This window comes from Trypanosoma brucei, chromosome 10, assembly GCF_000210295.1.
Source record: "Trypanosoma brucei gambiense DAL972 chromosome 10, complete sequence".
In the NCBI taxonomy this organism is placed as follows: domain Eukaryota; phylum Euglenozoa; class Kinetoplastea; order Trypanosomatida; family Trypanosomatidae; genus Trypanosoma; species Trypanosoma brucei.
The window spans coordinates 1,943,728-1,958,176 of record NC_026743.1 but is presented as its reverse complement, the minus strand read 5'-3'; the positions used below and the strand labels follow the sequence as shown (position 1 = coordinate 1,958,176).

The 14,449-nt window shown below is 48.6% G+C and overlaps 9 protein-coding genes across 9 annotated transcripts; 7 read left to right on the top strand and 2 right to left on the bottom strand.

Annotated features, from left to right (window-relative positions):
• Positions 1–396: 396 nt before the first annotated feature.
• TbgDal_X9920 (hypothetical protein, conserved) lies at positions 397–1,224 on the top strand (the record flags this gene model as incomplete). The annotated part of the gene is made up of 1 exon (XM_011779863.1): positions 397–1,224. One exon carries the CDS (start codon positions 397–399, stop codon positions 1,222–1,224), a length of 828 nt encoding a protein of 275 aa, XP_011778165.1.
• A 614-nt stretch (positions 1,225–1,838) lies between these two features.
• TbgDal_X9910 (hypothetical protein, unlikely) lies at positions 1,839–2,240 on the bottom strand (the record flags this gene model as incomplete). Its single annotated transcript, XM_011779862.1, has 1 exon — positions 1,839–2,240. The coding sequence occupies one exon, from the start codon at positions 2,238–2,240 to the stop codon at positions 1,839–1,841; it is 402 nt and encodes a 133-aa protein (XP_011778164.1).
• A 168-nt stretch (positions 2,241–2,408) lies between these two features.
• On the top strand, positions 2,409–3,473 carry TbgDal_X9900 (hypothetical protein, conserved; the record flags this gene model as incomplete). Its single annotated transcript, XM_011779861.1, has 1 exon — positions 2,409–3,473. One exon carries the CDS (start codon positions 2,409–2,411, stop codon positions 3,471–3,473), a length of 1,065 nt encoding a protein of 354 aa, XP_011778163.1.
• A 470-nt stretch (positions 3,474–3,943) lies between these two features.
• On the top strand, positions 3,944–4,414 carry TbgDal_X9890 (hypothetical protein, conserved; the record flags this gene model as incomplete). Its single annotated transcript, XM_011779860.1, has 1 exon — positions 3,944–4,414. The coding sequence occupies one exon, from the start codon at positions 3,944–3,946 to the stop codon at positions 4,412–4,414; it is 471 nt and encodes a 156-aa protein (XP_011778162.1).
• A 258-nt stretch (positions 4,415–4,672) lies between these two features.
• Positions 4,673–6,895, top strand: TbgDal_X9880 (hypothetical protein, conserved; the record flags this gene model as incomplete). Its single annotated transcript, XM_011779859.1, has 1 exon — positions 4,673–6,895. One exon carries the CDS (start codon positions 4,673–4,675, stop codon positions 6,893–6,895), a length of 2,223 nt encoding a protein of 740 aa, XP_011778161.1.
• Positions 6,896–7,187: 292 nt separating this feature from the next.
• On the top strand, positions 7,188–8,666 carry TbgDal_X9870 (ATPase, putative; the record flags this gene model as incomplete). Its single annotated transcript, XM_011779858.1, has 1 exon — positions 7,188–8,666. The coding sequence occupies one exon, from the start codon at positions 7,188–7,190 to the stop codon at positions 8,664–8,666; it is 1,479 nt and encodes a 492-aa protein (XP_011778160.1).
• Positions 8,667–9,232: 566 nt separating this feature from the next.
• TbgDal_X9860 (hypothetical protein, conserved) lies at positions 9,233–10,606 on the top strand (the record flags this gene model as incomplete). Its single annotated transcript, XM_011779857.1, has 1 exon — positions 9,233–10,606. One exon carries the CDS (start codon positions 9,233–9,235, stop codon positions 10,604–10,606), a length of 1,374 nt encoding a protein of 457 aa, XP_011778159.1.
• A 588-nt stretch (positions 10,607–11,194) lies between these two features.
• On the top strand, positions 11,195–11,995 carry TbgDal_X9850 (TFIIF-stimulated CTD phosphatase, putative; the record flags this gene model as incomplete). Its single annotated transcript, XM_011779856.1, has 1 exon — positions 11,195–11,995. One exon carries the CDS (start codon positions 11,195–11,197, stop codon positions 11,993–11,995), a length of 801 nt encoding a protein of 266 aa, XP_011778158.1.
• A 19-nt stretch (positions 11,996–12,014) lies between these two features.
• TbgDal_X9840 (hypothetical protein, unlikely) lies at positions 12,015–12,323 on the bottom strand (the record flags this gene model as incomplete). Its single annotated transcript, XM_011779855.1, has 1 exon — positions 12,015–12,323. One exon carries the CDS (start codon positions 12,321–12,323, stop codon positions 12,015–12,017), a length of 309 nt encoding a protein of 102 aa, XP_011778157.1.
• Between the last annotated feature and the right edge of the window lie 2,126 nt (positions 12,324–14,449).

Genomic DNA, 14,449 nt, shown 5'->3' with positions numbered 1-14,449 from the left:
GGTCCGTCCTTTTCGTTTTACTCTTTCTTGGAGTCCTTTACGCGCTCTCGGCCTCGTCGCACCCCTCTGTTCTCCGTGAATCTCTCACATTGGTGCCGGTGCCAATTTACACACGTGTATCCACAACTGCTCGGGTAAGTTATGCAAGTATATATATATATATATATATATGTGCATCATATTTTTGTATGTTAAATATGCACGCTCCCTTTCATCAGGGTGCCAGAAGCAACTTGTTACACCTTTTTTCCACTGCCTTCCTTTCTCTTTTCCCTCTCCTCCGCCCTTTATTTGCTTCTCTACTTTCTTATCGTTGCTTTGTTCTTACTGTTCAGCGGAGACGACGATTCCCGTCGCTGCTGTTTGTTGTGTTGCCAAAAGGGTCTTTGCCTAGGGATGAGACGGATACAGTGTTGTATTCCGGGGGGAATTTCTCACAGTAGACGATGGTCGCAACGGTTCCATTCTGTGGAAGGAGTGCCGCGCTTGAGTCAAGAGGAACTTCGGCGGCTCGTCGATATTTTGGAGAGTGACCCGAAGATTCTCGGCGACATTATTGGTAGACTCGATGCAGCAAGCAGGCGCCGTCTCATTGTCGCTGGTGGCGCTATAGAGTGGTTTGGAAAGGACAACGCCGTGACGGAAATGAAGCGCGCTGGTGTGGACAAGGACCGGTTTATTTCACCGAAGGACTTTGATCATTGGTTGGAGGGAGCGCTGCGGCGAAGGCAAGAAGAAGAAGAGGATGAGGAGGTGACGGATCGCCTGCAGAAGCAAGCCATGGATGAGGCAGATGAGTTAGTACCGTACAGCACACTGCTTTGGGTCGCTTTAGTGGCGGGACTGCCGTTTGTTGGGTTTGGGTTCCTCGACAACGCAATGATGATTCTCGCAGGTGACGCCATTGATAACTCATTCGGGCTTTACTTTAATTGCTCCGTGCTGACCTGTGCCGCAATGGGGAACATATTCTCCGGTGTTTTGGGCATGCAGCTGCATGGTGTTATTGAGAAGGCTGTGCAGAGGTTTAACTTCAGGGTACCCACATTAACAGAAAACCAGATGAAAGGGAAGCGTGTATTCTTTGCCGGACACATTGGTGGGACGGTCGGCATTATGACGGGGTTACTCCTTGGAATGATTCCCCTCCTGTTGCTGGACAGTGACGATGCCAAAAATGAGCGAACTGCTGGTGAGTCGTTAGCTGTTGCTAAAACCAATTGAATAGAGGCGAAAACAATGTCAAAGTTATTAGTGTGGCCGTGGTAACCAGAAGAAGAGCGGTCTTGGCTGCGTATGCGTATGAAGGAATGACATGAGTCTTGTGCATGATCGCACGAAATGTTGCGCCACGGGTCTTGTGGCGGTGATGTTAACGATTGCAGAATGCATCGTGTTGCTCTTCCTTTCTTTACCCCTTAACTGGTTGTGTCGCGAACGGTGGTGAAACTATGGCTGAAAAGAAAACAAATTAGCTTATCTGAGGTGTCGATGGTGATTGGGGGCGGCAAGTCATATAAGTAATGAAAAGTCGCATGGAGAAGGTGGACAATCCGACTGCTGTTTTTGCTTTGTTTTTTTTTTCCTCTTCCCCACTCCGACAGCGGTGCACGTGCGGGACCCTATCGTCACCTCATGTACCCGTATGGGTATATGGTGTGATAAGTTGTTTTATGTACGCGGATGCTTGCCGTTTGTTCCGTCTTCATATGGTGTTATTATTACTTTCTCTAATATTATTTTTCTGTGCTGCCTCTTTCGTTAGGGTTTTTATACATCCTCTCACCCTTCCAAACGTCAAGCATCCGGCAATGTTATTCCGCTGCCTGGTAGCGCTGTCATTGCAAATGGTAGTACTTCCTCAGTGAAGCGGCACCACTCCCCTCTTCTCCTCCTGCCTCTGCTTCGGCTTTTTTTTTTCCTCTTTTTCGGTGGTGCAATATTTCCCCATACACGATTAGAATGTTGAAGGGAAGGCATCCCTGCTGCTTCACAGGGGTTACCCGAAAGCAATGGATGCAAAGTTGTTTCATCGTAGCCTCGCCCTGCGTGAGGTCGTGGATGGTTGCGGGTGCATCTGGGCGCGACTGCACCTGCCGTGTACGTTGCCGCGCAACCACCCGTGGCAGGCGTATTGTTTTTCTGTTATTATTGTTGTCTCCATGTGTTGCTAAGGTTGTCACTGGCCCCCGGTGTATCCGGTGGCGTGAGTTACTCTGTTGGAGGAGGGAAAGTACCATCGGCAGACGGGGCGTGCCCCCCCCCCCTCAGTGAGAACTTTTTCTTTATCATGTCACTTTTATTTTATATCCCATACCATCGCTTTATCGTAACAGATAGAGACAAATAACTTAGGGGACGTGAGGGACGAACCCAGCTGCTTCTCCCGTGATTAGTTGCCACAGTGCATGATATGCAAGGTTTTGGAGCGTATCGTGAAGCAAATTCTCCAGCGGGCATGCATAGCCATGACAGCTAGGCGGCTCGCTGATATATTGCATGGCGTTGTGTCGGTAGACAACATGACTGCGGTGTGTCTTAAAATGACGGAAAGTGGTGTGCTAGAGCGCTGGGGGGATGATGCATTCGTTCTGAAGGATAGTTCCAACGCAGCGGTGAGAAATATTCTTGTAACACCGGAGTACCAGGACCTTGGGATGACGGTGCTCCGCGTCGGCGAAAGGAAGGTCGTAAAGTACATCCCTCGCGAGGCAGAGCACCGTTTCTTTGAAGTGCGTCAGTCTATACTTGGCAGGCGTGCAGGTCTTGGATTATTCCTGCGATCTTCCAGGGCCCTGAGGCAGGGCACCGTGATGTGTGAGTATACTGGACGTCTTCTTCGCCGGCCTCCAAAAGAACACGAACAAAGCATTTATGTGGTGCGACTCCGTACCGCCGCGTATTTTGTTGATGGTGTGGATGAGAACGGTGAGCACTTATCTTTAGCAACCTTCATCAACGACAATGGACCAAAAGCTGCCAACGCGGCGATGCAGGAGTACGACATGCTAGCGGGACGTGTTTTCGTTGTTGCCGCACGTGACATAGATCCCGGCGAGGAGGTGTTCTGCACCTACGGCTCAACATACTGGGGCTGTTCCTCTTATGATGAACTACACCACAAAATCAATGGTGGGCAGCGTAAGCGGCCGCGTGACGACGATCCCGACGAATTTTCTTGTGATTTCTTCTACCGTTGCAGGCGTTGCGGCGAGGAGGTTACAAAACGACTGATGAGTCTTCACGCAAGAACATGTGGCGACAAACTCGTTAAAAAAAAGTTGATCAGCCTGAATTGTCTTCCGTTCAACGAGTTCACTGCGATGGAAAATAGCAGTAAAGTGCTTCCTGCCTCTCGCCAGCGTATGCTACGACGAGCAAAACATTTCGTTGATTTGGAGGAGCCACAGACGTTTGGCCTCTCACACGAGGATGTAGTTGGGGATGTCACGTTCACGTGGTCTGCGTCGTAGCAAGTTCCAACCGGTAACGTGAGTGATAACAGGAGGAGGTCACCTTAATGGATTTTGTGGGGAGAGGGGCTTTGTTGTTGTTGTTGTTTTCGTTGCATCGGGAGGTGAGAGACGAATTTGCGATGGTAAAGGTGACTCCCCGGAGGGTATTTGATCCCAGTCGTCGGCACTCCAACCTGTCGTGGGTTTGGTTTTGCTTGTTTGCACTTCTTCTGCTTCCTTTGTGAGTGCATCCGTTCGTCCCACCTTTGCGCGCGTACCTTCTTTTCCCCCTCTGAACACAAGATCACTTTTCTTCACCTTCACTGGCTTGCTTTATTCCCGTGGTAGTTTGTCATCATTTAGGTGGGTTTCCTGTGACCCTATCTGTAAGGTTTCACTTCCGCTGAGCGGGTGGAAAAGGGTCGGCACAAAGGAGTGTTTGCCTCCACAACTCTGGGGGCGTAAGAGGGTAACGGAGAGTTCGTAAGATGCAGCGCGGATTTTGTAGGGTGGGCACTGTGACCGTCTCCCAAGCACAGAAGCGGGCAGCAGAACTCATTAACAGTTCAGATGGTTTCTGTTCCAACGTTATGCGGACGGTGCAGTTTACACCTACAGGTGTTAAGGCTTGTGATGGCGAGTCAATGGGTTTCTCATGGAGGGCGAACCAACGGGCACTGAATGGGTTCCGCTCCACACACGGGGGTGCTTTAGCCATTTTAGCTGACACTTTCACGCAGATTCATCTGGGTGCTGCGAGACCCGCAGCAGAGTTCCGTTCTGTCAGCTTTGAGATCAATTATCTTGAAGCCATCCCGGAGAATGCGGAGTGCACGTGCATAACTCGCATTGTTGGCGATGGTGAAAGTGATATACACCACGTGGAGTATTCTTTCCAGGATGAAAGGCGGCGCAAAGTCTTCTCCCGTGGCACACATGTGCTTTCGTGTACAAAATAGCATTTCTCTAATGAGATGATTATACTCCTTGTGCTAAACGGCAAGAGCGTTACCCTCCCCCGTCTCTCACGCATGAGCTTTCTCTTACTAGCGCAGACGAAAACGAAAAGTCACTTGCGACAGCCCTGAAGACACAAGCACGCACAGGTGCATTGTTGTACCGTCTCTTATGGTGGTTGGTCTTTCTCCTGTTTATTCCTGTAATTTATTTACTTTGCCCCAACCTCAACACACTTCCCTCGATATCCTTAGGAAGAAATGAGTGAGTTGGAGCTGAGTGAACTGATACGCAAATTTCAGGCAATCCAGCGGCAGGATATTCCTAACCAGATCACCGAGCGCAATGTGGTGGAAATTGTTAATGTGCTGCAGCGAAAAAAGTTGGTCGACCTGTTGTTCACTGTTGACGGTAAGGAATACCTGACGTGGGATCAGTTGCGACGTGAAGTCATTGATGAGGTACACGCCAATGGCGGGCGCATGAATGTAACCGATCTCCCTGGTCTTTTAACTGTGCACATGATACACATTGAGCGCGTGCTACCGGAGGTGCTTGAAGAACCTAATATACGTCTCGAGGCTGCGGAACTCATGACAGATGAATACCTGGACTCGACCGTCTCTGCAGCGCAAGATGTCCTGAAGGAAAAGGGGTTTGTCGCTGTTTCAGAGTTCGCAAGGATACACCGCTTCACATCCCTGTTCGCCCAAAACCTTTTAACTGGTGCGGTTGAGTCGGGACGGCTACGCGCCGTTCTTCAGGGGGGCGCCCTGCACACAAAACAATTTGTTGGAGCGCAAAAGGTCGTGCTCCGCGCGGGATTACTGGCTGCTACGGAGCCCGTCAACTTGACGACCTTCTTCGAGCGATACAACCTCTTTGCCCCGTTAGTGGATGTCCTCATCGAGGCCGTGAGGAATGACCTACCCGGAAAAATTGAAGGACGGGTTTACATCCCAACTTACTTCGAACAAGACCGTGCAAATGAGGTGGAAAACGTTTACCTCTCGAATGGTTTCATTGAGTACGCCTTGCTGCATAGGAAAGGCATCACGCAGGCGAGGGAATTCCTTTCGACAAAATATAACCCCGTTATGGAGGCTACAGCACAAGGTGACGCTCCGAAAAGGCGGACCCGCCGTGTCCAGGCTGCGTCCACGGCCAATACGGAATCGCCTTCGGTTGCCCGCAGTGAAAAGTACCCAAATGCGGGGCATGCGCTTTCCGCATGCTTTCTTTCCGACAGGTTTCTGGCAAACTTGGTTGTCCTTGAAGACTTAGCACACGGCGACGCCTTGGTTGTGGACCTGTCAACCCACCTTCCACTTTCTGTAGACTTCGAAAAGGACTCCGATATTCTTTTGCGGCGGTTACGCGAGTTGCATCCTATTGTTACGTCGTGCACTCTACTAGACTGCGGCGTGCTGCTTCATGAGTCTGTGCTACCCACGGTGAAAAAACGGCTGGAATCTTCTTACGACTTGCAAATAAGGGAAAGTGGGGCAAAGGGGAGGAAATCGAAGGTTAGTCGTGAGTTTGGTGAGGAGGAGGAAGAGATACTGTTGCGAGCGGTAGCGGATGTCACGGGTCTGCCCCTAGAACAATACCAGGATGTGCTCGCAGAGTTGACCTCAGAGTGGAAAGTAGTAGCGCAGGAGGTATACAGCGAGCTCGCCGCAGCGGCTGAGCAGCACGTTTCCGTGGACTGGAAAAGGATGCGTACAAACCTTCAGTCGTCGCTTGGCACCGCATGGTGTGGCATGGTGATTGCTGAGAAGGGTGTTTTGTGGGCAACGACAAAATTTGACGAGGCGTCCTGTGTAGCCCTCAACCGCCACCTTCTCACCGACCGTGCCTTTGCGCTCCTACGCGACATTCTGCTGAATGAAGGTCTTGACAGCGCAGGTGTGTATGAGTGTGTGTGTGAGGCATTAATGGTGAAAGAAGACCAGCAGAAACAACAACCTCCTACTGCTGCTTTGCTTCAAAAAGCCCTGAAGGCTCTTCCAGAACAGCAGCGTCAAAACCTCTCCCCGCTCGTTGATGCGGCAATGGGTAAATCTGTGGAGACTTTCACAAAGCTTCTGCGTGACATGAGCTGTACCGCCCAAATCGCAGTATCCGGCTTCCATCAACTGAATAAGAAGGTTGAGCGTGAGACGCTCGCTTCAATGAAGCAAGAAGTGAAGAAACGTGTGGAAGAAGACACCTTCACTACTGACACGGCACGTAGCGGCGCGCTCTTCGCGCTTCTGTGTAGCCTTCTTATCCACTCCCGCTTTCACGTGCACGTCGACCTCCCTGGGCGTGCGGTGGGAGGTGCGGTGACGTGCCTTGCGGCTGAGGCGATGGGTGTGGCGGAACTCCTCAAAGAGTGCAACCAAATAATAACAGGCGCCATCAGCGGAAAACACTCACTGAGCGATGACGACGTGGAAAAACTCGAGACCCTCCGCCGGCTTGTACTTGAGGATGCGTAGGGTCGATTCCTTTCCTCCCCTAAGGGTTTTCACATTCCGGTGCCTCTTAGTGCTCTCACGGAAGGAGGAGGATGTTTCTTACGGTGCGGGTACAGATCTGACTTCTTGGTGAGAGCGCTGTGCACTAGCTGAGTTGACGACTACGATCATAAATATGTATTTCTCTCTCTTTGCGTGCGTGACTATACATGCGCATCATTGTTGCTAGGTCTTGCGTCTCTGTCCTTTGTCCATCTTTTCCCTTTCTGTACGTACGTGGCGGTTGGTCTATTTTGGCAGTGAGTAGGCAGTTATGATAGCTTCGTTGTGTACCCGCAATATGTGGCGAGCTCACGTTTCGGACAGGAGGACTGTGGAGGAAATGTACAATTGTTTGGTGCAGAAGGGTGTGCTAAGGGAAGAGCCCGGACAGAGGCTGATGGTACAGGCCTGTACGAAACTGGCGAATTCGATAAAGGTGCGTGAGAGTTCTTCAGGGAAAAAAGGAGCGGAACCCCCGCTCGCGAAAGGGTCGGGTGGTAAGGGCACGTTTGCCAACTCTGGTGGCTACAGTGGAATTACTAGTAGTTATGCCCGTCTGGAAACATGCAGAGCGTTGGCGCAATCGCTTTGGCGCGCGGGGTCGCACTTCCTCCGGCGTGCATCCCCCGACACTGTTACGCGGGACATAAAAGTCCACTGGCCGGAGAATCTTGGTGTTGATAAGAGGACGGGGCTCTACCTGTGGGGGGACGTTGGTATAGGTAAGACGCTTGTTATGGATCTTTTCGAACTCTCAGAAATTCCGCACGTTAGCAAGAGGCGTGTGCACCTCCATTCGTTCATGTGTGATTTGGTCAAGCGACTTCAGAAAGCGGAGACGGAGTTACGAGACCATCGTCTGCGGCCAATGGACACAGTGGTGAATGACATTCTTCAGGAATCACCAATTCTGTGTTTGGATGAGTTTCAGACCATCGACGTCACGCATGCATCACTACTAGCTGGTTTCTTCTCCATCGCGCTGCCACGGGGCCTGATACTGTTCGCAACAAGCAACCGTCCACCGCAGGACCTTACCTCCATCTCCGATTCTTTTGCGAGGTGTGTGCCGTTGCTGTGGTACTACTGCGACATTGTTCACTGTGAAAACATCCGAGACTACCGCGAGAACGCGTCTACCGGCCACCACGATGCCATTTTCCTCCACCCCAACACGATCGAGGCAGCGGCACAACTCGTCCGCCGTGTAGAGCGTGGCATCTCGGGTAGTCGCACGTGGGTAAAGGGGGAAACCATATGGCTTTACGGACGGGAGCTCGTTGTCCCGTACCACTGCGGCGGGATTGCTTTGTTCGATTTCAGGGATATTTGTGGTGCGCTCGGACCCCCCGACTTCCAGTGCCTTGCCAAAACTTTCCACACGGTTATAATTACAAACATACCGCAGATCAGCAGGTTAAATAGGAACGCAGCGCAGCAGTTTGTTATTCTCGTAGATGAGCTATATCAATTTAATGTGAAGCTCCTCTTTACGAGTGAAGTGCCATGGGGCCAGCTTCTGCGTGACGGCCTAGGGGAGTCGCCTTCTGTCGCCGATTCCTGCTATTCAGAGGGAGAGGATGAGCGGAGTGGCTACGCAGCTTATTATGGTTTCCGTAACGAGGAAGAGTTGTTGAGTTTCAATCGTATAGCAAGTAGACTGAAGGAAATGGGCTGCCGGCATTATTTGTTGCGTGAACACAACCACTTCGTTGTGTTAGACTATAATTTCGCTGCCCTTCTGGAGTAGGGGGAGTTCCTTACCATTTCGCTCCCTATTAGTTTTCCCACATTGCCTCCCTTCACCCATCCACCTTAGCTTATACGTATTTACCCAAACGCTAACACGACTCAACTTTTAGTGTCTTATTTTTACTTTATTATTCCTTTCCTTCTTTTTTTTTCTGTTAATTTACTTCAAATTGCATATCTTGTTTGTTTCGCTGCTCCCATGTTGGACAGGCAAATGCTTTGTGACGACAAACGAAAGACGAGACCTGTGGGGGGGGGCAGTTGCCCTCCTCCTTCTGCTTTTAATGCGTGTGGGTGTCGTGCGAGCACGGTTGTCTGAGTGTCTGTAGCTGCCTGTCATCTCTCGCTCCTGTTACTTTTTTTTCACGGTTTCTCTTTTCCCTCACTTCGTCCCTCGACCGTAAGTCTCGTTAGCGACCTTTTTTTTTTTTCGTTTGGCCGTGGTAGTGGGTGGTGGTGTGGTTCACTGGACATCCGTGGTGCGCGGATAGAATCTTCTTTCGGATAGCTGCTCTGCTGCCGATAAGATCGGCACCGTTCCAGGCGTCGGCTGGGTTTGTTGGTATGGTTCTCCCCTCACCACATTGGAATTATTGTGAATCCTTCTATGCGCCCGTGACGGAGGGCGCAAGTTTCCGCATTCAGACAGATTCTGTGAAGGGCAAAGGGCTCGTTGCTCAAAAAAAAATACGTGAAGGAGACGTTGTGCACGAGGAAACTGCCCTTTGTTGTTCGCAGAACCTAGACGACCACCTTAGCAAGGTAGCCGTGTGTGGAAACTGTCTTCTTTTCCTTGAAAGCCCAGCACAGTCTGTGGCTCGAGTAACCAAGGATGAGGCATTAACCTCAGCACTGCCATTTCGTGAATCCTGCGCCGATATCCGGCAGGTGCCGTGCGTGCGTTCAGAAAGCGGTTGTGCGATGGTGTTCTGCTCGGTGCGGTGCAGGGAAGCAGCGTGGTCGCGTTTCCACCGGTGCGGCTGCCGCGGCAGGATGTCAGAGGAGCAGAAGGGTGCGTATGATGAATTCGTTACTCACGATTGGAACCTGGGAGCTCTTAACTACTCCGATACTGTGTTCCTAGGCTTCCGCTTTGTTTGTATGGTTGTCACGAATATACGCTTCCACAAGCAACCAGTAGAGGTCGCTTATCAACCCGTATCGCAACTTGCCAAGTTACCGCTTACTGACTTCCGGCTCACGTACCTGCTGGGCCCTTCAAAGGAAAATGGTGGGATTGTAGCGGAGAGAGGAAGCGAGAGCAGCAGCAAAAGTGGAGGTGAGAAAGATGACAACAGTGGGCAGCAGTGGCAGCAACATTGGTTGAGAAAACTGGAAGAATCCCGCTGTACCAGCGTGCATCGCTACTCAGCGGAAGACAGCCACGCAGCAGGGGTATTCCTTGAGAAGGGTGTCGAGCTTCTGGACCGAGTTCTACGCTTCACAGATGAGGAACGCCACTTCTTCACACCCACGCGATGGTCGGAGCTCCTTGGTGCGATGCTATTGAACGGGCAAGAGCGCAGTCGACCCTCATATTACGAGCAGCTTAAATGCAAAGTGAAGGTTATCCCCGATGCTGCGGCTAGGATGGACGCGTTCGAGGAGAAGGTGCGGGCAGCCGGCTTCGACGCCCGGCAGTTGATGTGCGGCTCGCGTGGGCAGGGGATCTACACGATAGGCTGCCTTTTAAACCACTCATGTGAGCCCAATTTGCAGGTTCTCTACACTGCTGTGGGCGACGAAACATTGTCCATTGAAGCCCTTCGAGACATCGAACCCGGGGAAGAGTTAAACATAAGCTATGTGGACGAGACGCTGCCATACCCACAGCGCCAGCTGATTTTGTATGAGCATTACTTCTTCATTTGTAAGTGTCCAAAGTGCACTCGCGAAGCCCCCGATTGGGAGCGTCAGGTCAATGGAAGTGAGAAATAACCTTCTTCCCGCGGCAGAGGGCATGTGGATCATTAGAAGTGAGCACAAGAAAGGGGGATTGTCTATTGAAGATGGTGGTGTCAACACGCCCCTCTCTGGCACTAAGTGATTTACTACGGTGTACGTTGCATCCTCCTTGTATTTGTTTCTGATTCCCTTTTTGCTGTGTTGGAGCCAGTTCATGAGCGACAAATGGAGAGGAGGGTGCGTGCAGCGGGGTAACGCGCTTTGTGTGTGGTAATGAAGCGCGAACGTGTGAAATGGGAAGTGGGCACGCACACACACATATATAGCAGCTGTTGCAGAGCCATGGTGTTTGCGTGTGTGCGCGTGTGTGTTCTTAATCCTGAACGCTGCTTGTGATAGAGGGGTGGTGGGAGGGGGGAAGAATGTACCATTGTTTGCTTTTGCACGCCCACCACTCTATGCATATCTTCCACATTTCTGTCTTCAGAATTACCAGTGTTAGATAGAGGTTATATATACGAAGAAGCCAATCTAAGAGAAAAGACACCAAAGAAATATTTTGTTTTTCCTTCGGCCCGGTCGCTGGCGTTCCTTTTCCTTCATTTTAAATTTTTGTCTTAAATGCCGCGGGTTCAGCGAGTGCGTGGCCTCAGTTTCCGGCAAGAGTACGCCTGCAACGACCTCTCGTGCGCGGGTTGCCGCGGCAGCCCAAAATCGTCCGCAACTCAAGCTCTCATCGCGCCGAAAGACAAACGACTAGCAGACCGTCCCACCATTGTATTGGACCTTGACGAAACACTCGTGTACGCCCGTGAAGGACCCCTTTACGTACGCCCCGGACTGGAGGAGTTGCTGCAATTCCTGGACGAAAACTGCGAGACGGTACTTTGGACAGCCGGCATGAAGCACTACGCGGAGGCGGTGGTCCGTCATATTGATAGACACAATGCAGTGCACCACATGATTTACCGCAGCAGCGATTGGTTTCGCGGTGGATCCACAGCAAAGGATCTTTCGCTGCTTGGCCGTGACGTTGCAACGACGATTGTTTTCGAGAATACACCCGACTCCATCCGTGGTTTTGAGCAAAACGGCGTCTTGGTTGCTGACTACGTGGGAGGGGAGCTGGAAGATCACACACTGTCAGCTATTTTGGGACTTCTTCGCGACTTCGTGGAGCGCCGCCGTCACGATACAAACCTTACAGTCCCAGAGTTCATCCGCTCCTCGCACCGCTTGGAACAGAGAGAAGTGCCCACCGATGATGGCGACATGATGCTTTGCTACTGCCTTATTGTAAGGGAGGGCATGTACGGTTACGATAAAACAAACGAAGTGGATGGGGGCATGGAACCGTTACACAAGCGACGTCACAACAAGTTGGTGGAAGCCAAGCGTCGGTGGAATCTGTTGGTCCGTTGATATTGGCAAATGAGGGAATTTAAGAGATGTTTTCCAGGAAGAAGGGCGAAGGACTTAAAGTGGAAATAAAGCGCATTGAGGTGGATGCTTTTATCACCCCCCCCCCCGCCGCCGCGCCACCATTGCTGCCCGGTTTCCTTCTTGGTTCTCTCCTTTCGTTGCTCTTTTTTTTTTTTGTCAATCTGCTTATATGTTGATTTATATTCCTTGTTGTACACTGTTTCGCCACCGCGCCCAACACCGAGGAGTTATTTATTGTGCGTTGTTCCAGACACACGCACACAAACACACAATTTATAGGCACGGGGCTACGGCACGGAAACCCCATTGCTGTTGTTGTTGATTTGTTATTATTATCTGTCTGCTAGTTTCACACTCCCCTCTTCTTCCCGTAACAGTCGAGTGCGGCTCAGTGCATGGGCCAACCCGTGAGGAAAAGAAAAATGTGAAGGGATGAGAGGAGGGTAATTTATTTTTATTTTCGCCCCCTCACATATACGTGTCCACACGCTCTTTCTGTGTTTTTGTTTTGTTATGGCCGTTCTTTGGTTTTGTTTGTTTCAGGATTATTACTTTTGTTATTATTCCTTTTATTATTATTATTTTAGTTGTTTTCACATGTGCGGAAAAGCTTCGCTCATTCCCACCGATATGACACTTTTTAGATTTTATTAGCCCGCAGTTGTTAAAATTCCGTTTTCACTTCTCTTTTTATTGTTTCGTTTTGATTCTTAATGCTGCCATTCGTTTCTTAAGTCCTACTTTATGTTCCTTTTATTTCCCCTCCTTTCCCCTCCTTTTCGATATTTTGTTTCTATAAAAAGAAAATAAATATACAAATGTAATATATATATATATATATATATATGCTTTTCTATATTTTAGTTTATTTTATATAATTACTTTTATTATTTGTATGGTCGTATTCCATTTTGGGAGTCTGGTGTTCTCGTTTTGTTTTATTTATATTTATGTTTGTAACTATCTACCGTGTGGGCCGTGTCGTCAGTCTTCCATCCAGTCATTTTATCTTAATTTATTTCTTTTAAATTTACGGGAGAGCCGTTTGTGCACGTGAGGGAAAGAAAGGGACTTCAGCCATACCTCTTTTTTTCCCCTTTAAGACGAAACGGGTTTATATATATATAATTACAATTATAAAGAGAGGAAATGGTAAACAATCATAATGATATCATTTTCAATATTACCACAGGCAAATACATGTTGCTTTACTTTGTTTGTATGCTTTTGCATGTTTATATTCGTTGCTGTCGTTCTGTTGATTTTATGTTATCTTTCTCCCCTCATACACCAGTGAATGTATAAGTAAGTAACTGAAGAAAGGCAAAAAAAAAAAAAAAGAAGCAAATAATTAAAAGTGATCGCTCTTGGTGCGTCGTTGCTTCTGTGTCTTTCTTTTTTGATTATTATTATTATATTTTTTTTTTTTACTTACTCTCCCTCATTATTGCGCTGTCCGTTTTTCCAAAACGCATCGTCGTACACAAAGGGAAAATAAGATAATATGTAAATGTACAAATGTGGCCGTGTGTGTTATTTCCCATTAAATATCAATATCAAATAAACTAACGGCTGAAAGTGCTCATACCCATTGGTATATTTATGAATGTTTTATTTGTTTGTTCGTTCGTTCGTTTCTGCTTCTGTGTTTTATTATTATTATCATGTTTTTCTTTGTGCACCTTGTGTTTAATAATTTTAGTTATCGCAAGTGGCTGCACCTCATTTATTTATTTGTTTGTTTCATTCTACACCAACTCCGTTGTCAACGCTTCACTTTATTTCACGTTTTTTTTCTTTTTCTATCGTTTGATTTCTTTTTTTCTTTTTTTTTTTTGAATGTTCTGAAGGTATTTCAAGGCAGCGTGAAAACAGGGGTGAAAAGGGATGATTTAAGCGGAGAGTGAAAAGGAGGGGGAGGAAAAGGACAAATACATTTTGTTATTGTTGTCTTATTTTCCTTTAACTCATCCGCATTTAGTTTACTACTCATTCATTTCCATTCCTCTCATCTTGCAGCGTGTCAGTGGTTTCCTTGATTTGTTTGTCTTATCATCATATTATATTGTTGTTATTATTGTTATTCTGATTGTTAGTAGCGATCATAAGTGCTGTCAAGTTATGCGGTCTGTTGTTGCTTTCACAACTTCGCCATTCTTTTTTTTTTTCGCTCACACAGTCATGTGTAAATATAACTGAAATAAAGCGAAAATGAATATATTTGTGTTCATGTGGGTCAGCGGTGAAGATGTTAATTACGGTGATGATGTTGTCGTTATTGTTTTTATTGTATTTTTTTTTTTTGCCGCTGCCGCCGTGACGGAGCCGTTTTTCATACGTCACTTTTTAGTTATGCGCACCTGTACCAAATGGCACAAAAATAATGAAGCATAACGTAATATGATGTGGCATGTCATGATTTAGCGAATTCAA